The sequence below is a fragment of the Muntiacus reevesi genome, chromosome 11 (genome assembly GCF_963930625.1).
Source record: "Muntiacus reevesi chromosome 11, mMunRee1.1, whole genome shotgun sequence".
Lineage (NCBI taxonomy): Eukaryota > Metazoa > Chordata > Mammalia > Artiodactyla > Cervidae > Muntiacus > Muntiacus reevesi.
The window spans coordinates 26,603,544-26,630,683 of NC_089259.1; the positions used below are offsets into that span (position 1 = coordinate 26,603,544).

Below are 27,140 nucleotides of genomic sequence, written 5' to 3' on the forward strand. Positions count from 1 at the left end.
TAGATATTTCCTGAAATAATAAAAGAGCAACATTTTTCATTCTTTACTTTGATGAAGAATCCTAACACACAAATTCATTTAATTTAATGAGATAAAAATTATAAAGATCCTTTAATAGTAAATTTTCACAAGTAAAAAATTTTTTCCTAGAAACATAAAATCATTGTGAAGGACCATCTATCCAGAGAAAGACCAAACTGGTTAATTTTAAATAACTCCATATAATACCTAAAGGACTTAAATGTCAACCTGAAAAATACCAATTTTATTACTGTCCCATGAGCTTGTGCATACATTGTTCTTGTGTGATTCACAGCACGAGATCAAGATCAGTAAGATTTACCTTGAAGAAACTATCTTTCTGTTCTGCACTGTTTACTGTTAAAGCATCCACAGAAAATGCGCACACACATGCATGCTGCTCGGTACCACAACAGGCTGAACAACATGGTCCAGGGGTTACTGCCGGATATGCCACTACCACATGAGAAAGTCTGAGTTCTTACAGAATCAAAAATTAGTTTTATACTGCTCACCTAATACATCATTAATCAAAACACTTATGAAAGTTAACTAAATATCCATCATAACATCATTTTTTCTGACTGCTCACAACTGTAATGGAGAACCAGACTCGGTAGGACCCTGCTATTAACAGGAATTGTAATACAGAAATATGGACTCTAATAAAAGTAACAGAAACCTGTTGAATCTTGAAATACGAATACAGTAAATGCAGTCTTCAAGTTCATATATGACTCTGAAGTTCCATTTATATCTTGGCTACATGACTGAACATAGTAAGAACTAATCTCCCCCCCCAACTATGTGACTGTGTAACCTTTCCCTATTTCCGTAACACAAAAATTCTACTGTATGATGTATCAACAGTTTTGGGAAAAGTCACTTTACAGCCCCTCCACAGCATCATATTAAGGCTACAATAAAGCATGTCACCTAAGAAACAAAATGAAAAGAAAGTGATGGGAGAGGGAGAGAGGAAGGAAAGAGAGAAGAAAAGGAGCTAATCCCTTTAATTCAAGATGCTACAAAGATACTTGACCACTGGAACTCTTTTTTTCTGATGGTACTACTAATATGTGCAGGGTACTGACATCCCTCGGAGCAGAATTTGGGAAATATTGTACTTGTTGGAAGAAAATGGATACGAGATTAAAACAGAAAGACTACAGGAGATTATCTCCTTTAGAGAATAGTGTCCACAGCCAAACAACCAGGGAAATACTTATTTAAAAGCAATAGCATGGGGACCTCCCTGGTGGTCCAGGGGCTAGGACTCCATGCTTCCAATGCAGGGGGCCCGGGTTCAATCCCTGGTCAGAGTACTAGATCCCACATGCCACAACTAAGACCTGGTGCAGCCACATAAATTAAATAAATAAAAAGAATTAAAAAAAAAAAAGCAATAGCATGAAATCACTTGCTTTAAGTTATCCAAAGGGACTGAAAACAAATTTAACTGCTCAGGACTAAAAGATATTTTGGTGTGAAATTTCTCCTCGTGCCAGAGTTTCTATCACTTAGTCTAATACCAATGAATTAGGTTACTATTCTTTTTCAGTGTCTTAGCATACTTCCACATACATCCTGGAACATTTGTTAACATCTCAAAAATCCGCCTAAGATCTCTTCATTAGCCAAGTGGAAGCTCGGTGCAAGCACTCCCCCAGGTGCTCCTGATCTTCCCTCCGCCCTCCTGCCATACACAGGGATCTCTGAGGTGAGAGGAAAAGCTAGTGCCCTGCAAAAAAAGCTACTTTTCCCTGCCCTGAACAAAGGAGACATGCTACACAACCCTTTAGTGTTCCCTGTTAAAAGCAATTAAATGACATTTTATTTTAAAACTCTGAAAGTAAAAAAGTGAATTAACTTTTTTTTTTCAAAAAAAAAAATTTGCAGTTATTAAGTATATCCTTCATTCTAAACTTTGACTCACAATGAAATTAGCTTCAGATAGATTCACATTAGAGCAAACAATAGCTAAGCACAGGCTCAGTTTTTAACAGCAAGCTTACACAGCAATTTGAATGAATTCTCAAAAATAAATTTATGTAATAAAACCTTTATCTAGCTCTTGCTCATACCAAAACACAAAATAATTCACACAGAATGCAAAATAAATGAAAATGAGAAAAAAACAAAAAGGAAAACTGAGTATACTGGGGAAAAGAAAAAAAATTAAAAAAATCAACCAAAAACCTTTAATCTTTTCCTATATTATCATAGCCTAAAATGGAACTTTGAGGAATATTTTATACTACCAAAAAAGAAATGTCTCAAATAAACCTTAAATTTTACATATAATATTTGAAGTAACTTACTTGTAATAACCATCACTTTTGAAAATATGGCCTTGACACTGGCATCTGTCTGAAAATCACACAAAAAAATGCAAAATTAAAATCTCCTAACAATAATCATTATACTCTTCAGAAAGTTAAGCATAACCCACTCACACTCTAGGCCCACACCCGGACCACCAGTATATGCTCCTTCTTTAGACATGTTTAAACCCCTGATAAACTGAATGAAAGATAGAAGTGAAGTCATAATCCACCCTTGTCACTTCTTCCCTCATCCTGTTTTGTCATCCTCCCAAAAGGAAAAAAAAAAAAGAAAAAGATATAACTGCTGCATCAACCTTTTGGGACACAGAGGTATTTTGTTTTTCTTAAAAGTATACTCAAAGGACAGGACAACTTAGTTTAAAAGGGGAACAAAGTAATCTGGAAACATTGGTTTTCATATCTGTAGTCTATTGCAAACAAAAAATTGAGAAGTATATAGTTCTGATTGAACTGAGGTATTTAAGCCTGAGGATTATGACACGTAAGTCAGGAAGCCATAGGGAAGACGCTAGATGAAGACAATTAAGACGCCACTAACATGTGCAAAAGATTTTTCCAAGAGGGCTAGTTATATGCTGCATCAGGGTAGTATACTATTTCAGTGAATGAATGTCTTCATTACATTGCGCTTCATGTAACATATTCTGTAAAGTCATGGGTATGAGTGACGTTTCTAAGAATGCTAGTTATTCACTGCATCAGGTTAGTGTTATTCAATGAAAAGAAACATCACCAACAAACCACAATACTGCAAGTCACTTTGAGAGACACGGAGCAAACCAGTTACGTTAAACGAAGTAAGTGGAGGCTACACTGCTAAGAAAGAGTAAAAATTACCTTAATCAGAAGGAATAAGGAAGAAGTCAAAGAAACACTAAATATCTAAGAGTCTTCCTGATAAAATAGGCAGAATTATATAAACAGACAAAAATTAAACACAGCCTTTTTTTTCTAACTTTAACTGTGTAACATCTACTAGAATTCTCAACATAAAGTGAGTATTAAGTAATAGACTTAATTCTTCTTTCACTACAATGCCACTTTAGAGTACTATCCTTCTCCATTCTGCTGCTTCTTCACACACATATTCTGTTTCTTCTTCTTCCCCACCACACACAAATGAGAATTCTTTGACTTAGATAACATGCTAATTATTTTAAGACAATTTAAAGGAAAATACCACAAAGTAGAAGGAAATAAAACACTGTAACTGGGCTGAGCCTGCATTTTATTCCTAGACTGAACAGGAATACCATGAGTTTTTATGCCAAGGTTTTATGAACAAGCCAAGAGAAGAAGCTCACGCTAAATAAATTTTAAAGGGACAGTGAGAGTCAACAAAGCTATTCTTGATTACAGTCTCATACATCACACTGCTCAACACACAACCTATACACTTAAAATGCTATTTGGCTGCTATTAGGACTTTAATACTGTTCAGTAAGTCATAAACAAAGAGATAATTGTTAGCCTATAAAACAAAAATACTACTCAGGTGTAAAGCTTCAATCAGGCAAACAAGGGGCAAGAAATGTCTTATTACTACTACTGATTTAGGGGTTAAGAAAAAAGTGAGGTCACCATAAATCACTCAAACAACTACTATTAGCGCACTGATTTTTAGGGCAAATGGCAAGATTTACACCTAGGAAAACTGGAGATGTTCTCCCTTACATGAAATAACTGCATTCTATTGACCTCTGTCCTATGAACATAAGGTGGTGTATGTTGTGGGGAAAGGGTGAAGGAGTCCACTATATGCTGAAAAAAAAACAAACATAACACTGTGCTGTTTTCCCTGGATGCAATTTAAAATGACCAGACACACTGATTTTTAGATGAATTATATCTTTTACAGGCCTACACACAACATTCTCAAACAACAGCAACTGGATGAATAACTACTATTAAATTACAATTATGAAGACCAAGTAATACATTAAAATTACCATAATATTGGTTTTAAGTAAAAATATCAAAATACTAAACTATAATTACATGATTTTAAAACTTTCTATAACCACAAGACTATACAAAGATGATGGCAGCATTTCAGTGAAGCAACATTAAGTGTAATTTTACTGTTTTATATGCTTTCCATAATGCTGTTATTGTTTTTTGTTTTTAAAGTTACCAAAAAAGGCTTAATTCTGAGTACACAGAAGCACATTCTGTTTCCTGTTGGTTATCACCTTTTGCAGATACAGTAAATTTAAGTTTTTCTATGTAGTAAGTTTCTTAAAAATTTCAGTGTTCTAAGTTAGAGATCATAGGTTCTAGAGTCAGAATTGTTCCACGCAGAAACAGCTGTTCAACACATAGCAGAAATGGTGATAACTTACTTTGGGTTGCTTAATTAAGTCGAGCAAATCCTTTACTTGATGTCGGAGCAGATTTTGACACTTCCACATTTCATTCAATGCTCTGAAAAACATAAAACACATAAATTTAAATAACAAAATGGGATAAAAATCCTTCTAGGATATTCCAACTATGTTAATTTTTTCTGTAAGTTCAGATTACACAAGGAGATGACAAAGACGGGGTAAAAGTTACAGGGGCTAAGCAACTGATGATATATGGAGAGAGAGAGGAGTCAAATAGAAGAGAGAATGACATTTGGAGAGATGGGTAGATCAAAAGAAAGGGATTAGTGGTGACTGTTTTTCCTTTTGTATAGAAATAGGGAAAATTTCTCATTAACTGGAACACATTTGCAGGCAAGGGCATAGGAATTAACTGAGGTGATTACAAACTTGAGAAATAAAGCAATATTTAATGGAATAATATCTTGCAGTAGGTAGGATGAAAAGGAATAAAAGATAGACAACAGTGAGTTCTGAGATAATGGGGATACTTTTTCCTGAAAGAAAAATATTGTAATTTTACATAATATATATTATATACTTTATTAGTTATTTATAAATTATATTATGTTATATAAGTGAACATTCATCTTACACAGCAAAAATTTTGATGTCCCCATAACACTTTTATTGTTCTCAGGCAGAAATTTAAAAAAGAGATTTATATAAGAAATTTATATATAAAACATATATAAATCACAGAGAGCAGTTAATGTTATTTAAATGCTGAGTTATAGAATATCAGAACCATTTATATTTAAAATTTTTAAAAAGAAATTTTCCAAAACCAAATACTACTTCTCATTATTGTTTTCAATTATCTATACTTCTATTGGGGCTTCCCAGGTGGCACTAGTGGTAAAGAATCTGCCTGTCAATGCAGGAGACCAAAGAGACTCAGGTTCCATCCCTGGGTGGGGAAGATCACCTGGAGAAGGAATGGCAACCACTCCAGAATTCTTGCCTGGAAAATTCCATCTACACAGGAGCCTGGTGGGCTATAGTCCATGGGGTCACAAAGAGTCAGACACGACTGAGTACATACTTTCTATTAACCCCATTACTATACATACAAAGCACTGCTCTAAGATAATAATTTAATGCAGACATATATAAAACCATGTAAAAACATCCATTTTCTTTTGATAGACAAAGCAATTATTTGCTTAATATTTTCATTCTCAGCAGTGTGTCTTAAAAGTACTTTTGTATTTTTTAAAAAAGGAGATAAATTAGCAGAAATTTGGAAACAAAATCCTTTATCGTAGTCCCTTATAAATGGTACTAGCAAAACAACAGTACTGGGGCATTTTCATCTTAAAATACTTATACTTTACTGTTTTCAAGGTACTAAAGTTCCCTCAAGTTTAACAGGCACATTTCAAGAATGCAACCATTAAAAGAAAAATGACCATTATCCAGAGGACTGAAAGTCTCACAGCAAAGTAGCAGTTATGTAATTAAAACAATACTTTTGAAAGAAACAGAGCAGTCATCTGTGAAATTACTTCTGAACCCCAAAGTCAATGAATTCTCTCCATACCTACACATTTTATCACTACTTTTAACTCCAAAACGCCCTCGATTTTGAAACTTGCTTTCACTTAAAGCAGAAAAATAAAAAAGAAATTATCTTATCTATTATAGTTATTTATTAATTTAAAGATGAAATCTTAAGTAATTCTAAAGCTTATTATAAACTATTACGGTTGCAACTTAAATCAAAAAGTGACCATTACATACTAACAATTTGTACTGTAACCATCAGGAAGGGCACCCCCTCAAGCATTTTAATCAAATTATATTAAGCAGCAAAGACAATGTGTCCTTGTGTTTTCTAAACAGCACTTAAGGAAAAAAAAATTGTACTAGTGGAAGCAGTATTACTATACTAGGAAGACAAATATCCATTCATTCAATTTTAGTCTGAATTCCAGCTCTGTCACTAAATAAAAGTGAAAAATCTGACTAGAGCCTGGATACTCTTACATTTGTTAACTTTTTTTTTTTTTTGATTAAGTGACATTTTAAGTAGACAACTAATCCCCTCATGCGGCTCCTCCCCATTTATACCAATGCACTACATGTTTGCGTCATTTCAAAGAAAAAGAACTGCCACTGAGCCACAGAAACCTATCAAACATTGACAAGAACCTCTCCTCCAGTCTTCTACTCCTAACTGGCAAACTACCCCTCAGACTTGGCAGTACAGAGCTGTTTAGATAAGAGCCTGATCAATGAAGGATAAGATCACCGCCAGGACACCTGATACTACCACTTACTCTCGGCGATAACAGCTGCTCTGGGAAACTTGGGGGAGGTGGAAAAATACACCATGATCAGAGGGTACTCAAGCTGCCTCAATTCTCCTCTCCAATCATCAAGATATTCAGTTAACTTAGTGACATACCCAAAACTGGGTACGTATCAAAAAGTCTAAAATATAGAAGGTACTTTGTCTCCCTCAAAAGAACACCATCATAGAATAAAATGTATGGCTCTTTCAATAAATAAAAATCCTTACCAAACAAATTCTTAGCAAGAACCTGCTTGTTACACAGGAGCTATTTTAAATACCATTCAAACTAATTAGAAGTCACAAATTCAAATGACTTTCTGGGCTAGAATGGTAATACAAATGAATGAAGTAGGACAGCCATTATAATACAGAGTGGTGAGCACTGTGGTAAAATCAGAAACATTAAGTAAAACATCAACATTATTAGTATTCAGGATGATGGAAAGAGAATGAGACAAAATTTCATACCCAAAAGATTCACAAAAGCTAAAACGCCTGACAGAGGATGGAGAAACTTAGAAACCACTGGCAAGAGTATAAATTAGTATAATCATATTGGAAAATGATTTGACTAGTTTATAATGCTGGAAATGTGCATCCTCAACAGTTCCACTCATAGCTGTAACTCCAGTGATCCTAAACCTTGTCTGCCCATTGGAATCCCCCGAAATGCTAAAAACCCCAATGCACATACTACAAACTAGACAAATTAAATGACAAACTGAGGATGAGATTCATGTGTCAGTGTTTTTTAAAACTTTCCAAATGATTCCAATATGTAGTCAAATCTGAGAACCATTCACAACTATACCTCAGAGAAACTCTTGCATGTTTACTAAACTGGAAAATGTTCACAGTAGCATTATTTGCATTATTAAAAAATGGAAACAACACAAATGTCCATTCTTTCCATGCATTCAGATCTGCAATGTCAAGATGATAGAATAAAACTGTGGAATAATGACAAAGTAATTCAATACCTCAGTGAAAATGAATGACCCATAAGCTATGTAGAGACAGCGGATGAAGTTTAGGAACATAATAGACTGGTGTGAAAAAAAAATCACAGAAGACTATACCCACAATCACTCCACTTTTATAAAGTTCAAAAATGATCAAAAACAAAAAATATATAATTAGAGGATACACATATACGTATAATAAAACCATTCTTTAAAAGGAAATGAGAAACACAAAATTAAGGTTAGTGGTTTCCTCTGAGAGGAAGGAAGATGAAAGAGGGTGGGTGGCAGATTCATAGACAGTTATTACTATGCTTCAAAACTCATGATTTCTTTGGGTGCATAAAATACTTCACGACAGTAAATGTAAAGACTTTTGAAGAAAGTAACCACAGACAAAATGTAAAGAGTAAGTAATAAAATGTTAAAAACCATCAGGTGTATAGTTGAACACTTAATTCGAAAAAGTTGATTAATAGGAAGTAACAGACAAAGGGACATACTGAATTAATGGAGAACTTACAAAAGGATAACATAGTTGTATAGAAACTTGAGAGGGTGGGTATCACAGGGAAGTCATTAGAGGGAAAAATGGACTTGAATATCCATATAGAAAATAATGTAAGATTCTTATTTCACATCATGCATAAAAATAAATTACAGGAAGAATAAAGATCTCAACCTGAAAAGCAAATCTAAAATGTTATTTAAAAATATAAAACAACAAATTAACCTCAGCATAGAAAAGAATTTTTAAAATATAGAGAGAGCACAAGCAAAACAGAAAAAGACTGATATATTTGGTTATATTAAAATTTAAACTTTTATATGTGCTAAGACACCATAAGCATCATAAAAACATTAACTATAAGCTCTAAGACATATTGGGCAGATACCTGACAAATGTTTCAGTGTATAAAACGTAGAGAAACTTTACAAAAAGTTGACTTAAAAAATAATTTCAAAAATGTTATACACACACACACACACACACACACACAGATACACAACCCTTACTTATTTTAACTTAAAAGAGAGAAGTATTCATGCACTCACCAACCATTTTTGTAGAAATCAACTGATCCACAGATTGGAATTTACTTTCAGCTTTTCCATGAAATCATTTTTCAGTGTATCTCAAAATATATTTTCAGTATATTATTTTAGTTCTGGAATTGTCATTTATGTTTTCTGTATTCTATTCACAAATTTTTAAATTTTATTTTCCATTTCTGGTATTAAAGTTTTCATTAGTTGTTTGCTCTTATGGGTTTAGAAGTTATACACTCAAATTCTTTTAGGGGTGACTTAAATTTTTAATAGGTAAACTTGGTCTAATTAATCAACATGTCATGTCTGTCCTCACTCATATGACGAAAGAACATCAGAACACTACCTGCCGTCTTAAGATGTTGTTATCTGACTGTGTGCCCCCTTCCAGGGAAGGAGAAGGGTATCCTTCCCTTCTCTCATGAGCTCACAAACTGCTGCAGTGGTGTAGCTTGACTCAATGTCAGCCTAGATGCTAATCTACTTTTAATACAGATCCCAACACTTGTTTAAGAAAACTATCCTTTTCTTTCCTTCTGGATTTAGTTTCCTTTTTTATTCTTTAGTAATTTTTTCAAGTAGGATTTATGAGTGGTGAACTCTCACTTTTGGCTTTAAAGTGTCTTTAATTCATTACTACTCATGAATGACAGCTGAACTGAGTCAAGGCATCTAGACTGGTTGTGTCTTAAAACAGTTTGTTCCAAAAGGGATATACTTATATATATCATATCTCATCCATGCTAAAAGGCCATCAACTGCACCATGAAGAAAAGGATGCATTCCAATTTCAGAGATGTTAGCATATGAAAATTTAATGCTTTACAATCAATTAAATACAGTGAAAACGTATTTTACTATATGCAGTGGAAAAAGAATGAGTTTTGGAACCAGGTAGAACTGAATTCAAATTCTGGCCTTGTCTCTTACTAGTTGAGTAATTTTATGCAAGTTAACTGATCTCTGGGGGATTCAGTTTATCACGTGGAAAACAGAAAAAAGTCACTTATGCTAGGAGTTGCCAAGTTTTTTCTATAAAAAGCCAGATGGTAAATTTCATAAGCTTTGTGGGTCATAAGGTCCCTGTTGAACCTACTCAACTCTGCCAATTGCAGCAGGAAACAGACAGAATTAACACACATTCCTGTGTCTGAAATACAGTCGATATTAAGAAATGTACCTTTTCCCTCCTACAATCTTTTTCTCTACATTTCTGTGAAAGATATAAACAGGCCTATAACGATTTCCATGGGGGAAGTGAAGTGAAAAACCCATTACACTGTGACAGGAATGAAAATTAGGTACAGCTCCCTAGACTTCTAATTTCTTCATATGTAAACCCCAATAGCTGGGGGTTAAGTTACCCATTTATTAGAATACTAAGGATCTATAGTTTCTGAAACCTAGAGCATATCAATCTCCAGGCCTCAATTTGCTAAGCCTCAGTACAATTCAATTAGCAATTCCTCTTCCAAATATAATGTGCCAATTCCTTACAAAGGCCTTCAAAAGCACTTTTTGAATGAAACATGGTCATAAAAACATATTTTTGCTTACCTTTATGCCAAACTATAACACCATGTTGAGATTATGCAGCACAGAAACGTGTATCCTACTGGCTTACACTATAATTCTAATCAGTATCAGGTAAAAATAAGAAAGCACTACTTTCACAATATGGGCCCTTCTAATGCCTTAAGGAATATAAGCAAAAACCAAAAAATACATCAATATTTCTTGAGACAACAGAAAAAACTAAATCCTAAAAGCTACCCAATCAATCAGCTGTTTTATAATTAGTTACAAAAATCCTTTTTAATCTCATGTCAGTAGCAGTACTTTCTGAAAAAATATACAAGTATTCTATTGCATCTGACCATTTAAACAATGTACATTACATAAATTGTCGACATTAAAAATACAGTTGTTTTTGTTTCCATAAAATCCAGTATACTGCAAAAGATGGAAAGAACAGAGTTTGACATTTGAAACATACTTCACTGCATTTAAATCCAGTGTGGCATACAAATAATACAAGCATTTCATGCGTTCTGTTGTTTCCAAATTGTGGGGGACCATGTATTGAGCAAAGATCCGTTCAACAAGCAATCTATGAAAAAACATAAAGTACTCTATTAATTTCTATAAATATATGTATTACATATGTATGTAAATTTCCAAAACATATAAAAATACATATAAGAAAGCTTCTTCTTTCTGAGTGGAGATGAGATTTACAAATCAAAAGGTTTAACAAGAAGAGCCTCCCCCACCCCACAAAAAAAATGTTAGCTGGATATACAACAAAAAATACTATACCTAGCAAAGATAGCTACTTCTGCACGACTCTGGGCACGTGATATACTAGCGGCTCAATTTCATTAGCTAAATAATTAAGGGCTAAAAACCTACACTAGAACTTTCCAAGTGACAAATTCTAATCTAAGTTAAAACTAACAAGGAAATATTTGTCTTCTGAGTTTCCACAGTGATCATCATCAAAAACGACCTAGATAAAAGAACAAAAAGAACAGGGGAAAGGGGAGCTACCAAATCAAAATGCAAATCTCTGTGCATTAATGTCACATGCTCAAAAAGCTTAAAAATGTCAATTTTTAAAAAATAGTAACTGTGAAATTTCTTAGCTAGTATCAACCTAAGACACTCAGTTTCTACTTCCTACACCTCTTAAAATTCTAAGATGTCCTACTGGTTCTTAAATTTTCTTATTTTGATCCTTACAGGTAAGATCATTTGAACCCCACCAAAAATTCATCAAATCAATGCAGACTACAAGCAGGATTTACAAGTCTACTAACTATAAAATGGATAGGTTCCATACAAGATCTAATCTTATATACTGGAAAAGAAAAACACAAGACTATATTCAGATAATGTGTTTTTATATATAAATTTGTTATTTTTTTAGCCTTAAGTAGGAACTGTTTTTATTTAAAATGCCTAAATACAAAAGGTGTATATTTGACTTGTATTTGAAAAAAAAATCAATGTGACTCCTTATAATACAATTGCCTATGAAACAAAATTTAAATTATAATTGCATACATTTCTACTTTCAAATATTACTCAGTTAAAATACAGTATATGAAAATGACCGTAAAAGATGTATCCATCCCTAAAGTTATATGTACATCACTACTTCATTTATGGCTTTGGTGGGAAAGCAACTAGTCACTCAAAATTTTTAACTTGCAGTAAAAACCGAAAAGGGAGTTTAAAGTTACAAAAAAAAGTTCACCTAAAACAACAGCTCAACAACAGTTATATAATACCAAAAAGCACCAAACATTTTACTTATGGTCTCTTTAACTTACCTATCATCAATACTATTTTGATAATATATATGGAGCAATTTGTCTTTGATCCATGAAATCTGTTTTGCAGCATCTTTCCCAGCTGCTGATTGTAAAGCGTATTTCTTATAAATCTGGGCAAGTCCCATCATGGCTTCTTTGCGTACTCTCCACTTAAAATAAAAACATTTTTTTTATAATTCAAAAATGCCTCCTTATATTAATTCCTTCAAGTTTAGTTACCCCCTTTTTTATTTACTTTACACAGTGTATTTTAATCATACCTTACTAGATGTTAATTTGTAATAACTATGAAAAAAATACAACTATCATTTTAATATTTACTATATCAAGCATAGACATCTATTAATATATAAATAATTTTAATGCTTTGATATCTCCTGGAGAAGGAAATGGCAACCCACTCCAGTATTCTTGCCTGGAAAAAATCCCATGGACAGTGGAGCCTCTTAGATTGCAATCCATGGGGTCGCAAAGAGTCAGATATGACTGAGCGATTTCACTTTTGATATCTTAGACCCTTACCAACTTCTAAAAACAAATTTCAATCACAATCTACTTAATGTCACTTAGAATTAGTGAGGGAAAACACGTTACCAACTTTTAAAAGGCAAAGACAGTTGAGTGCATAAAGTGTGCACTATTCCTTATAGAATTTTTCCAAATTATGGTCTATACTAAACATACTTGTAAAGGTACATAGAATAGTGGCTTTATCAGATGCTGAATGTAAAGACACATTACTGGTTCATTTTGTGTACCTGGGAAAGACATTCAGGTGTCAGAATAACGTATTCAACTATTTTTTTAAACGAGTACATATCTGCTATATATCCAACATTAATTATCTCAGTATGAGATTAACCTTAAATTTTACAGCACTATAATCAGTAGGATGTTAGTAATATTTAGAACTTCACAAATCTTCAAAGACTATTCATATTTTCTTTGCAGTCATAGCAACATTTTTCTTTTGGTTTCTCTTTTAATTACAGTAAACAATAGTCCTTATTTCATCCATCCTTTGCATACACACTGAAATCAACGACTTCAAAAGCTTTACTCAAAATTCAGTACATTTGTAAAAACTGTATATCCAATTCCCTATCTTACCTCTAGTTCCTGAAACTGGTGTTTTAGGGAGAATTTAAAGATAGAGAGTATATTCTAATACCACCAATAATGTAAATACATTTAACAACTTTTTGGTATTCAATATATACAGAATGACCCAAGCAGTCCTATAACAAACACAACACGATGATCAAACACACGTGAAGCATGATCCCAACGACACACAAACTCTGACCATGAAAAAGATTACTTAAACAACACTCAGAAGGCTGTCACCCTAGCATGATGCAAATCTGTTTTTCTTCCTTCACAACTTTTGGCCTTTTCATTGTTTAGTACCCTACTGGTATATTCAGTAAAGACAAGTCTAAAACTTACCAGTTAAAATAAGTTGCTCTGAATACCTACAGATTTCACAAGAAAGCCATGCAACTCCTGTCCATCTATTCTCCACCCACAACCAGCATGATCAAAGAGAGAATCAAATGATGAAGAGAGCATAATCAACCTGTAAGTGACTGTCAAAAATGTTGTAAAGTATTTGCCTGGCTAAAGTTATTCATAGCTATCAACAAGCCTCCTGCTTTCTTTGCTAATTAACCCCTAAATACAGAAAAGATTTTCATCTTTCACCAAAATCACTCTTAAGTCTAAGTCTATAAAATCCATGCCATGAAGGAAAGGCAATGGGGAGGAGGGGAGAATGAATATTCACTGAAACACTAAGCACCGAATACATCCCAGGCAACAAGGAACACAAACATAACAAGACACAGTCCCTTCTTTAGAAGCCGCTGACTAGTGAGGGGAGCCATGTGGTGCTCAAGGAGGAAGGTCTGGGGTCAGGGAAGGTGGGCAAGAAGCATGCTGCTCTGCTCGGGTTAGCTTTGCCATGATGAAACATCTTTTACTTTCTATTCCATAGAAATTATAATACAATCAGCTAGAGGACTATGAATTGATACCCGTATGAAAGGAAAAAGAGAAGTTGTGCCCGAGGTCTTTACAAAGTCACTTATTAAGATTAGTGTACAGGTTAAATATCTGACTAATGTACCACTTGGACCTGTCCCATTTGAGGATGAACAAATAATATGAACAAAACTTAATGTAACAAAATGTAAAACCTCCTTATAAACATTATTTTAGATATTAAAATGTCCCCCCAAAAAAAGAGCTAATTTCATTTAAATCTCAATATTTGCAAGTGAAACTCTATTAAAACTTAGAGTATTCAAAATATAAACCTACTACTAATTATTATTCCTACTTACCCGTTTATCTAATGTTCTCTCTCTCACAAAATTAAGTAAGTGATCATTGACCAGAAGAATATCTTTTTTAGCAGCTGTAACTATAGACACAATAACATCATGCCTAATAGCTTCCTCAGGGTCATGTGACCTCACTTTAAGATACTCTGAAAGATAAAATTTTATGATTAAAATGGAACTTTGACAATTAAAATGTCTTAAAAGATTGCATAAGACCTTTGAAAGTAAACCACAACAAAAACAAAACCTAAATAGAAAGTTTAATGTTTCAAAAACATTAGTAGCAGGAGAGACAGAAAGGAAGAAAGAGAAGGAAGAAGGAAGGAAGGTTAGTCCTTCAGTCAAAATACAGTAGCTTACATGCAACTGAGTAGTAAATCCCCTCCCTATCTATGGGGCAGGGTGGATGTCTTAGCAGTTCCTAGGCTCATTAATTCAACAAGCCACATAAATGAATCAAGAAATACATCAATGCTAAATATTTCACTTTGATTTTTCTTTAATGGTTTAAATAGTCAAGTCAAGTGGTTCTGCTGGGAAAAGACTATAGAGATTCAAGTTTCTATCTCCCTTAACTAGGCAAACCCTTAGTGAGGTTATTGAAAGATTAAATTAAGATAATGGCAGCAAAGAAATAGAATTACAGGAAAGACCATAAGACAATTCCACTTAACTGAACTGAAAGAAAGACCAAAGGGATGACAGAAGAAATGAAACATTAAACAATTATGTGAGACTGGAGGAGAATATTAAAGCAAAAAACATGGGGAGTTCAGATCTGGCACTGAGAAAACTGAAAGAAAAATGAACAATCTTTAGTAATGATATTAGGTTTAAAGAAGAGGTACAAGTGAATATATTCCCTGGTGACTCAGACAGTAAAGAGTCTGCCTGCAATGCGGGAGACCCAAGTTCGATCCCTGGGTTGGGAAGATCCCCTGGAGAAGGAAATGGCAATCCATTCCAGTATTCTTGCCTGGAAAATCCCATGGAGGAGGAGCTTAGCAGGCTATAGTCCATGGGGTTGCAAAGAATCGGACACGACTGAGTACCTTCATTTTCACTTTCACCACAGGTGAACAAAAATTATTATTCAGCTTTTTAATTAGAAGACTAGTAAGGTGTAATTTTGTTGTTTGGATCTGGAGTAACAGCAAACAGGGCTTATGATTGTGAATGGATTTACTACTCAATAAATGAACAGTTAACAAATATCATGTAAAAAGCTCATAAAACCAATGCCCAGGCCCTAAGCTCCTCCACCTTGAGCATTCTCTACCAAATGGAACTATTTCAAACAGTGAGAAAGACAGTATGTGTGATAGGCAATGAAAAGTGGATACTATACAATAATATAGAACAGAAGAAATTGTGGAACAAGACACCAAAGGCCAGTCTTCATCCAAAGGAGATGCTGTGTATATGGTGGAACTGGAAGGGAGTCCTTTATTATAAGCTCCTTCCAGAAAACTAAATAATTGATTCCAACAGGTACTGGTCCCAATTAGACCAAGTGAAAGCAGCACTCAACAAAAAGCATCTGGAATCAGCCAGCAGAAAACACAATCTCCCATCAGGATAATGGAAGACTGCATGTTTCCTTGATGACCAGGCAAAAACAGTTAAAGATTGGCTGGGAAGTTCCGATTCCTTGCATTATTCACCAGACATTGCACCTTTGGTTTTCCATTTATTTCAGTCTTTACAAAATTCTCCTAATAGAAAAAAATTTCAATTCTGTGGAAGACTGTAAAAGGCACCTGAAACAGTTCTTTGCTCAAAAAAGATAAAAAAAAGTTTTGAGAAGATCAAATTACGAAGTTGCCTGAAAAATGGTAGAAGGTAGGAAAATGAAACAGTCAATATGAAGTTTAATAAAGTTCACAGTGAATATGAAGTTTAATAAAGTTTTTGGTAAAAATGCAGTGTGTCTTTTATTTTTAAGTTAAAAACCTAAAGGCCAACCCAATAATAATAAGCAATAATATGAAAGCTGGGGAAGAGATTGCTCAGAGTTAAAGTATTCAAGGGTCCTTGATTGCTCAGAAAGCTAGTATTCTGATTAACTTTAGATTTAATTAGTCAGCTATGTGGTGAAAGCATGAAGGAGAATGTAACTTCCAGACCCATGTGGATAAAAACGGAAAAATGAGAAGAAAATACACTGAGCAGATGAGAGGAAAAATAGAAATAAGAGAAGCAAAGAATAGGCGTGTAAAATAGAAAATACAAAATAAGATCACAGGAATAAGTTGAACTATGTCAAATTCAATATATATTTTCAATAAAATTTTTAAATCACTTTTAGAATACTACATATAATTTATAGACAGGTACACATGTAACATAGATAGAAAAACATGAACAGGTTGTAGATCAAATTTAATAGAGAAGTTACTCTAAGTAGGAAAAAGAATCCCTTGTAAAAAGCATTTCAACTGTATCTACAATGTATTTTCTTTTTCTCTTTTAATCTCCTAAACTATACATAAAAATGCTAACATTTCTGAGGAAGACAGTGGCTACTATATTCATCTATATTTTCTGAAATATTTCATAATTTTAAAAAACTTAAGAGTGGCATCAGTCAGACACACAATATTCACATTACTATAAAACTGAGATACCTTATGAATTTACACATTTCAGGAAAGTTATCTCCATTAAGCATGATTAGTTTATAAATTAACGACTCTCACATAAGTTTTCAAAATACTGAAGACCACTGAAGTCTCATAACGTATTCAAAGGCAAGACCTATTCAAATCCAAATGCCTGAAATACTTTCAGAATTGTTCTTAAATTAAGAAACCAACACTGCCTCTGATAACACTACTTTTTAATGTACATGACTGTAGCCTATGTACTAGGAGGCAAAATTCTAGCTTCAGAGAGTAACTACCATGATGGTAAATTTGAAGACTTCACCCACTAATATCACAAAAAAAGTACAAAACAGAAGGTTTTTGTCCTATATATAAAGCCTATCTTTTTTTTTTTCCAAAGAGCACCAAGGAATATTTGCCATTATGGGTATACAGTACCTGTTAAGTCCTTTGCTAAATCAGGATGGTTCATGAGACAATGGCTAGCAAATTTCACACATTCCAGGCGGATTGGTACATGGATATCATTAAACCTGAAAAAATACAAAAGCACAGAGTAATCTTTAGTATAAGAGAAACAGACATGTTCTCTCTCAAGTGCAGATATCCGCACTTGATTTACATTTATTTCTCTAATTAAAAGAAAAAATAATTTATACAGCATAATTCAAAGCACAACCAGAATATTTTAACAAAGATTTATATACTATATATGTAAAAATGTTATAGAACTTTTATATTAAACTAGGTCAATCTCCTGTGAGAACTATGTACTTTTAAGGAGCATATTTAAACAACACACATTTGGCTCAAAAATAAGAACTGGAATGACAAAATTTTTCCTATAAATATTATACTTTCAAATATATATGCTCATACAAGTGTTAAGTATATACATAGTTCATGGATACATTATTAAACCCCATACTGAAATGAAAACTCTTCCTCAAATTATTCTTTCTTAAATATAGAACATTCACAAATGTTTCACAGATCTTGTACTAAACCCTGTATTATTTTATGACTTTAAAATTGTGCCAATAATTACTTCTGTCTATTATAGTTAACCATAATTATTTACATTAATATCAAATCAAATTTTTACATAAAAATGTAGGTATCTCAGTATGCATCTCTGGAAAGTTAAAACTTTTTGGCCGATGTGTTATTTAACTATCTTTAACTTTCATATTTCTTTTCTCTTCCCTTAGAATCTGGTGAACCAACTGTTTTGTGTTTATGTGCCCAGTGTTTTTCACAGTTTAGATTTTGCTAATCTTATCATTCTGATGTCAACTACCAGGTTCCCCTCTCTCCTAAATCCTGTAGATTAGTAATCAGGTCTACAGATTTGATCATATTCAGGATATTTTTTTTTTAAAGCAAGACTACTTGATAACAGTATCGTGTTCCTCCATCAGGAAACATATGGTGTCTAGTTATCTCTAAACCACCAATGTTCAAAGCCTATAATTTACCTAAGTTCATTATGAAGTACAAAACAGAGATTAAAAAAAAATATTGAGTAACAAGATTTTCCACTCAACATTTTCGCATGTCTTAATTCTCAAAGATCAAAACGTTTCCCAATCTCATACCAGCTAATAAGAGACAAAGTTTAGCAACAACAAGATAAACAGCAGTCTGCTGAATGGGCACAGATTACTCATCAAAGCTTAATACTGGGAGGAAAACTGCTTCAGGAAGTACTCAAAAAGCTACATAAAACCAATCTATTCTCACATGGTTTCCTGAGTGAATCTAAGTACTCAATCTATGTACCATACCATTCTCAACTAAACATGTACCATATCACCATTAAAAGACATCTTTAAATAAATACTCTAGCTCCTTAAAATGGGCAATAATATGATTGTTTATGCCATTAATAGTAAAAGGAAAAACTACAATGTAATAAAAAGGTAACAAATTTAAAGTAGAATTTTTTCTCTGAAAATCCTACAATGGTCTGGTGAATCCAAGTCCTGATATAAAGATATATTAAATGTCTTTATGTAAAATTATACTTTTTTGTTTTTAACATGTCAAAAAAAATACATTTTGACATTATTAGTAGTTGCATGATTTAATTAAACATAAAATATTGTGCCCTCTTGCTCATTGTATTTAAGGTGAAAAAGTCTAGAAATCAAATTCAAAATGACAATGGGCTAAGATTTATCAGTTTAACACACCTTGTTAAATATTATTATTAAGCTACATATGAAATAAGAAATCAGAGTAAAAATTTAGGGCTTAATGTATAAAGGCTTATCTCTTCATTAACAAATTAGAAAAAACAAGTCCAGAAGAGACTAAATGTATTATAATCACTGAAGGCTCTGGTAGTGAAATAGAAAGAAAAGTAGCAGTAACAATGCAAATATTTCAATACAAAGAAAATAGAATAAGATTCAACCTTATTTACTTGTTTATTTATGACTTAACTGCATTATTTGTTATAAGCATAATAAAAAAAAGGGAGGGGGAAATCCTCCTCTATCCTCAAGGTCAAAGTAGGTTTCAGCCAGGACACTGAGAAGTGGTTTTAATATATTCAAGATCAGGGAAATCTTTAGAAAAGTAATAAATTTCTCACACAGAAAAGTTACACAAACACATTCAAACTTTGCAACCAATTTCAGAAGGTTTGTGGATCATTAAAAGCATACAACAAAGTCCAGATTATCAATTCTTCATTATCATAAGAAATGTAGAAAGGAGGTTATTAGGGGAAACATACATAATCATTTATTTACCCATTCTATGGATACTCTTATTCTTACAAATCTCCAAATAATCTAACTAAATATAATTTTTGTTATATATATATATATAATATACACAATGATGTATTTGCAGTTGGAATGAATCACTGCTATGTAATAATACATATACTGCTATGTAATAATACTTCCATTTCATGATTATAATACTTTGTAAGATAGCTTTTTAAATATATCATCTTTTAAAAATTACTAAAAAAAAATTGCTGAAGACAAAGAAGGGGAATTTGTAAATATGGCCGATCACTATCAGCATCAAAAATTTCAAAATATAAAATACTTCATTTATGAAAAAATCCTAAATGTGGATGCTGTTTTAAATTAATAAGTAGATATAAACACATATTACTTTAAAACAGGACACCAAAATCATATACCTGCCCAAGTAACACTGCCAAAGTGGTTTGTTTTGAGAAGCCAATTCTGAATCCTTTGCCCCAAACATTTTTGCCAGTAGTTTAACAACTTGAAGACGTTCCTCATTATCATTGCTCTAAAACAAAACACAACCACAGCTTTAAAACCATGAGGTAGATATACTCAGAATAATTTTTCCCATGATTTCCCTTAAAAAACCTTGAAAACTTTCTATGAATTTCAGGTGAATTATACGTAAAAGATGTTCAATATATTTTTCACAAAATTAAATGCTATCTTCAATGCTCTAATCATCTCAAATTACATTAAAGGAATATTCCTCTACATGAAAATTCATCCCAAAAGTTAAAACTTTGATTAAAACTTAATGACCTGGCCTACAATTGAGGCTTGTCTCCATTCAAAATAAAAAACTAATCCACATCAAACCAACTTGGGACCCTTGAAAAGCTATTTGTGGTTTTTAAGAAGAGACATTGGAAAAAAAAAAAAAAAAAAAGAATAGACATTGACAGAGGCCAAGCCTACAGTAAAGAGAGAATTATGTATGACTGTTTAAGCCCTTTGTAGAAATAAATACGCACTAAATCTCCCAATAGGAGAGTCAGTTCATCTACATACAGCAGATACGTAATGGAGTTCAACAATGTGATGAAGCCTCACAGATAAGAAAACTAAAGTCTCTGTTATATATACAACACAGGTACTCTGCAGATAAGAACTCAAGCTTCATTCTTGATCTTGGTGCCTCTAACACATGACAACTTTTAAATGAATGAGCCAGCCACAATACTAGACTTGAACACAAAATGTGAGACTGTTACAAAGCACTAATAGTCAAGTTACTTAGCCAGCACTGTACAGACTTCTTTTAAAATTTCAAACCAACGCCAAAGCCAAGCATTTAAAGACTCTATGATATGATCTGACTTTATTATTCCTTCGCTATGCCTCCAAAAAAGTGTATTTCAAACCTGACTGAACAATAGAATGACCTGTAAGGCTTTTAAAAATAAAAACTGCTAACCAAAAACTCATCTCTGAACTCCACTGCCTGAAATTCTGATTTAGGTTAATGCCTGGACATCTGTCTGTTCGTTAAGGCTCCACAGGTAAAGATTTTAATGGGGAGACAGGGATGATTTAAACTGACTTTATACAACCACGCAACTGTAATTCTTTGTGTTGTGCAAATTCACTCAGCACCTTCCTACCTCTCCGTGTTTCTGCATGCTGTTCCCTTTGCTTTAATCGTATGCTGTTTGTATCTTTTCTGATACTTATAATATCTGGCCTCTTATTAGATATGGATTTTTCCTCTTCCTCCCATAATAGATGTTAAATTTGCTAGAGGCAGCAATGCTAATTTCTTATTCTTATATTTCTTATAGTATTTAATATTTTATTAGATGAAATCAAGCCAACAAATAATTAAAGGTATGACTGCCTTCTGCCTTATCAAAACTGTTAGTGATATGAAAAGAGCGGGCAGAGGAAGGCCAGTGAATCAAATAGCTCAGTTGGCAAATACATCAAAATGATACCCAGAATAAAATGAGAAAAATTATTCACTGCATTTTGGGGGTAATTCACTATCAACTCAGATTATTTTGTAGCTTTCAAAGAGACAAATTCAAAGTTTTAGAAACAAGAAGCACAACACATAAATCATTTAACAACTTTTCCGAGTGGTACAGTGAGGTTCATCAGAGTATCAATTATAACCAGATTTATTTAATCTTTATGTAACAATCTGAAAAAGAAAAATATGCCCCAAACCTGCAAATGAAACTCAATTTGACGGCATAATTTTATGCCAAGGTAATAAGGGCATTACTTATAGACTCTAGAAAGTGATCTGAAAAACAAAAGCGCTTTCGATACAGGCTAAGCAAGCAAATATAACACTCATAAAGCAAAAATATTTCACCCTATGTGGATAACAGCCTCTAAACCATTTTTATGGCACAATCAAAGGGTCTGGGGAACCACTATAAATTATGCCTTAGAAACGAAAGTTTGATGTGTAGCTATGACCTCAAAAGTTAGTCACAACCCAGAAAACATCATCTGGAAAACATTCATCCTGCTAATCATTAATTATAAGCAGATTCAATCTGCTAGGCACCATGCCAGTCACCAGCAATACACAAACAGGCAAGGCACAAACATGTAAATAAGTAACAGTAATACACCACCACGCTTAAAAACATTCAGTTAAAAGCACTGTAAGGATTAAAAAGCCACAAATAATGGTTTTTGTTAATCTAGTTGATAAAACCATGTTTTTAGAATAGTTACCTTCAATTTAAATTCAAGCTGGGGTAAAACTGAGAGCAGCAAATGACTATCAATATTATAGAGCTCCAAAATTAAGTCAAAGACATGCTCTGATAAATCGCTGATAGATGTTTTCCCAAGCATCAGAACCTGATTAAAAAACTTTTGAGAAAAAAAAGTATCATTAATAGAAGTACCATAGATAAAGTGAGTTTTCTGAAATTTTATTATTTCATTAAATTCATTAATATGCTATACAAAGTCAAAACAGGTATATCAAAATGTTTTCTAATAGAAGGTAGGAAAGCACCAGAGGTTACCAAAAAAGATAAAACATGGAATTCGTCTGATACATAGTAAAAGACAAGAAATTTCTATTGATTTATCAATTAACATATCAATAAACAGCCTACCTACCAAACACATTTTATTCCCCATTATGGTACTTACCATATTTCACTCTGTATCACAGTTATTTGTATACATGTCTTAGTTTCTCTACTAGATAAATTTCTTAAGGGCAAGGGATCACATTTTGTTAGATAAATTTCTTAAGGGCAAGGGATCACATTTTGTTCACCACAGCAGTATGGGAGAGAACAGCACGGAAGACAAAGCCTTACACCTTCATAGTAGGAGCCAATGCCACTTTTAAAATATGTAATTTTATATTTACCATGCAAAACAACATCTAATACTATCTTCTTTTATATTCTGATAAACAATGTGTATATACATAAACACACACACATAAAGGTTTACAGCACTAATTAAAGTCCAATTAAAAGCACACACAAACAAAAGAAAATCAAATGTGAACATATTTCTTCTATAAGCAGCCAGCACAAGCTTCTACACTCAAAACATTTATCACATTACTACTGAAAATGGTAAAAAACACACGGCGTAATGATCAAGTTCCTATCTATTTAAAGTCTTCCAAATATGTGAAAAAATTAACCCACAGAATATCCTACACAGTATCTCCTTGAAAATGGCATTAAGGATTCTCTACATCATACAAGCTGCTCTGATCTCTTCTTTCTGTGACAATTAACATACAACTTGGCTTAATTAGGTTTTCTATCTGGAAAGTACAGTCAAGGATTTCACATTTCAACGTCTTCTCTACTGACCTTTAGTTCTTGGGTTGTTTTTAAAGGAAGTTTTTTGGACTTATGAACCTGTACAAATTACCTAACCATGAGGGAAGAAAATAAAAAATTCTATTCTATTATTATTTATTGCTTTTAAAAATAAGTATTTTGTCTGTAATGTTCATCAATTTTGTGTGAAAAGAATTTCAAGACATCAAAGGTTAAATTCTCATTCAAGTTGAAGATACAATGGCTTTTTTTTTCCATTCAAAACTTTCTCCTGTTTAAAAATAAATCTAGCTTTCCTTAACAAAAGATAATTCTTTCCAATCTGGCCACCTTGGTGCTCAAATCATCAGTTTGGAGAAAACTTCTATCAGTCTGGGAAAGCTCATTTGAAAATGCAAGGGGGGAAAAAACACTGCCTGGTTTAACTCCTTACAAATTTCATCAAAAACATTTATTTGACACTTACAATCTCCACGTATCTCCAAATCAGTCTTCACTGTATAACAAGAGCCTAGTACAGTGCCTGACACAGAGGTATACAAAATCTACTCAGTTTAAATGAATGAATGATGTATAACAGGTACCATGATACAATTACAAGTAAAACAACTTCCTGAAGATGTACACTTCAGCGGAAGCAGCAAATATAGATTTGGGTAAAGTATCTCCCTCTAAAAAACATGAGTCCTTCCATTACAAATGCTAATTTGCACATAACATTAAATAACAACTGCCTCCTGATGAAACAAGTAGGAGGAATAAGTTAAACCCTGGTAAGAAATTCTACCTTAAATTTAGATGATAAAATTTAATTACAAAATAACTGACACTAAGTGAGATTAAGCAATTTAACCAAATTTTAACTATATCAAGACAAACAACACATTTTTTCAAAGCAACAAAATAATTTTGTGTCATCCCCTAAAACCTGTGATTAAAAAGATCTGGTAAAAAAATAACATTACCAAGAAGTGATCCATATAGGGAATTTCTTGAATTGTCACTATGTACTTTCTGTTTTTGATACTGTTGTACCTTTTTAATACATATATGTACTTTTTAAGTTTTGTGAGTTGTCAAATTACAAATTCTATTTTAAAAAAATAACTCGTTCAACGTGACTTCTTAAGTTCTACATATAAAAACATCACTATCTATAAAAAACAAATTTGAATGTGTCTACATGCATGAGAGTGAAAAAATACTCAAGTGAAGAAGAGATAGAAGTGGGGTTATATTACCTTGATAGCCTACCTCTATTTTTGCTTGTTAGTTTTCTACTAGGAAGATAAATGAATAATGGCTTTACATGTACAAGTCCAAAAAGACTGAATGAGTTTTACACTGTACTAAGACCCACAAGACAATTAAACTCACCAGAAAGTATTTTACATGTAACTGTATAGATCTGCAGTAGAAAAGTTAAGTAGATTTAGAAGGGAGAACAGGAGAAGGAAAAAAAAGCAATTTTTAATGACTTTTTAGCTAACTATCAAACAAAGCAGGGGAACAAGAAAAAAAGGACAACAGGGAGAGAGAAGAAAATGACAGAATACTTGGAATAAATATGTAACTGAACGTGTGCTCAGACCATTCTACTCATCCTTTATCTCCTGCCCCCATCCCCAGCTTCTGATAAAGACATAATAGAGTATGGAGTGACTGTCTATATCTGTAGCAAGAACTAAGAGCAGGAAACATAAGGTGTAAGTGACAGGGAAATGTTTTTACCTTGATGTATACGGGGTTACTAGAAGTGTTTTTATCTTTCTTTTAGCTTTATCATAAATATTTTCAGACATACACAGATGTTGAGAGAATAGTATAATGAACCTAATCACCTCATTCTATTCCAAATCTTTCTTTTATTACCCAATCATTTATTTTCCCAATCCTAGAAAGCATACCAACATAGTACAGTGTTATTTTCTTATTTGTGTATCAGAAAAAGTAAGTGTTCCCCTAAAAAAACTGGCTTGGCAGTATCAGCTTAAATAAATGACCACCAGGAGGAGCTCACCTAGTATACCTAATATCCATGGAGACAATCATTCACAGGCACTTGAAGCAAAGGAAAAGGGAAGGGGTACTAAATAACAGAATGTTTAAATGTGGCTCTACAGATTTCAAGTGCCATCATGTCATACAAAAAGAACTCAATCCACTCAACCTAAGCAATTTACTCCAGCCAATACACAACACTCACAAAACTTGCAGAAATCAATATTTAGAATTCCCTGGAAATCTTATTGGAGCTTTTAAGGCAGATTACATAATTCAAGTCTCCAGTTTCTGAAAGTTCACTCTACAAAACAGTTTCTTTATAAATCAAATACATTTTTCCAAATCATCACATGCTTTTAATTATTTAAGAAATAAGCCAGCAACGAAGACTGGAATTTACCAAGGTATTGTTCCATTTCCATGATACATTTTTATATACCAAATTAAATTTTGTATACTTCAAGAAAAAATCTCCTTCAATAAACTTCTGGAAAATTAAATACATAATTACAAAAGGCTTTCTTTCTTAAATTTTTCCAAGATGACAGATTTACATCCTTTACATTTTCAGATGTGGATAAAAGTAGAAAGCAGGGTGGAGACAGACCTGCTACACAAATCCAGAGGCCAACATGAAGACTGTGCTCTGGATTTGTTCCACTGGATGGAACAAATTCACATGGAATACAATGTGAATGGTGCCATCCAGAGCTGTGCAGCTCACCACAACTGTGAGGGTAAAATAAAACCTCAACAAGCTTCTATCAGTGAACCTAGCAGACAGAATACATTTCTCCTGAAAACAAAGAGAAAATGGTCAATCTTAAATAAGTAGACCTGAGATGACAATGAAAGGGCTTTTTCACTGCAATTCTTTCCCGTTCTCAGAAAAGGTAGATTTATATGGAATCTATCCCAAGGAGAGTAAGATAGGCAACTTTCACCACATTGCTGTCATTCATACTTGCCTTCAATTTTTATGTCTTGATATTAGTTCATATCTTCTTCTTGTACAAATCAATTTAATTTCCAAAAAGCTGTAAGCAACTTCTCTGAATAATGAAAAGTTCCATATGATTTATCTAATTACATTTAACTCAATTTCCAACAATAAAAACAGTATAGTTTGCTAACCAAAATAAAAACTGTTTTAGTTACTACGCAATTTGAAAGAAGGAAATGAACAAAAGATAGAGGTAATCAAGAAAATACTAACCAATAATAATTTTAAATAAGAAGGAGAAAGAAAAT

General features: G+C 33.0%; 1 protein-coding gene across 6 annotated transcripts in view; it reads right to left on the minus strand.

Moving 5' to 3' along the window:
- PDS5B (PDS5 cohesin associated factor B) overlaps positions 1 to 27,140 on the minus strand; it is a 173,287-nt gene that overhangs the window by 76,301 nt on the left and 69,846 nt on the right. For all 6 annotated transcript variants that reach the window (XM_065901672.1, XM_065901671.1, XM_065901674.1 and 3 more), the window contains exons 8-15: positions 22,801 to 22,941; positions 20,499 to 20,614; positions 17,774 to 17,868; positions 14,730 to 14,875; positions 12,382 to 12,533; positions 11,043 to 11,156; positions 4,712 to 4,793; positions 2,343 to 2,391 (exon numbers count right to left, since the gene is read on the minus strand). In XM_065901672.1, coding sequence (XP_065757744.1) covers positions 2,343 to 2,391; positions 4,712 to 4,793; positions 11,043 to 11,156; positions 12,382 to 12,533; positions 14,730 to 14,875; positions 17,774 to 17,868; positions 20,499 to 20,614; positions 22,801 to 22,941 — 895 coding nt within the window. The remainder of the gene's footprint in view (positions 1 to 2,342; positions 2,392 to 4,711; positions 4,794 to 11,042; positions 11,157 to 12,381; positions 12,534 to 14,729; positions 14,876 to 17,773; positions 17,869 to 20,498; positions 20,615 to 22,800; positions 22,942 to 27,140) is intronic.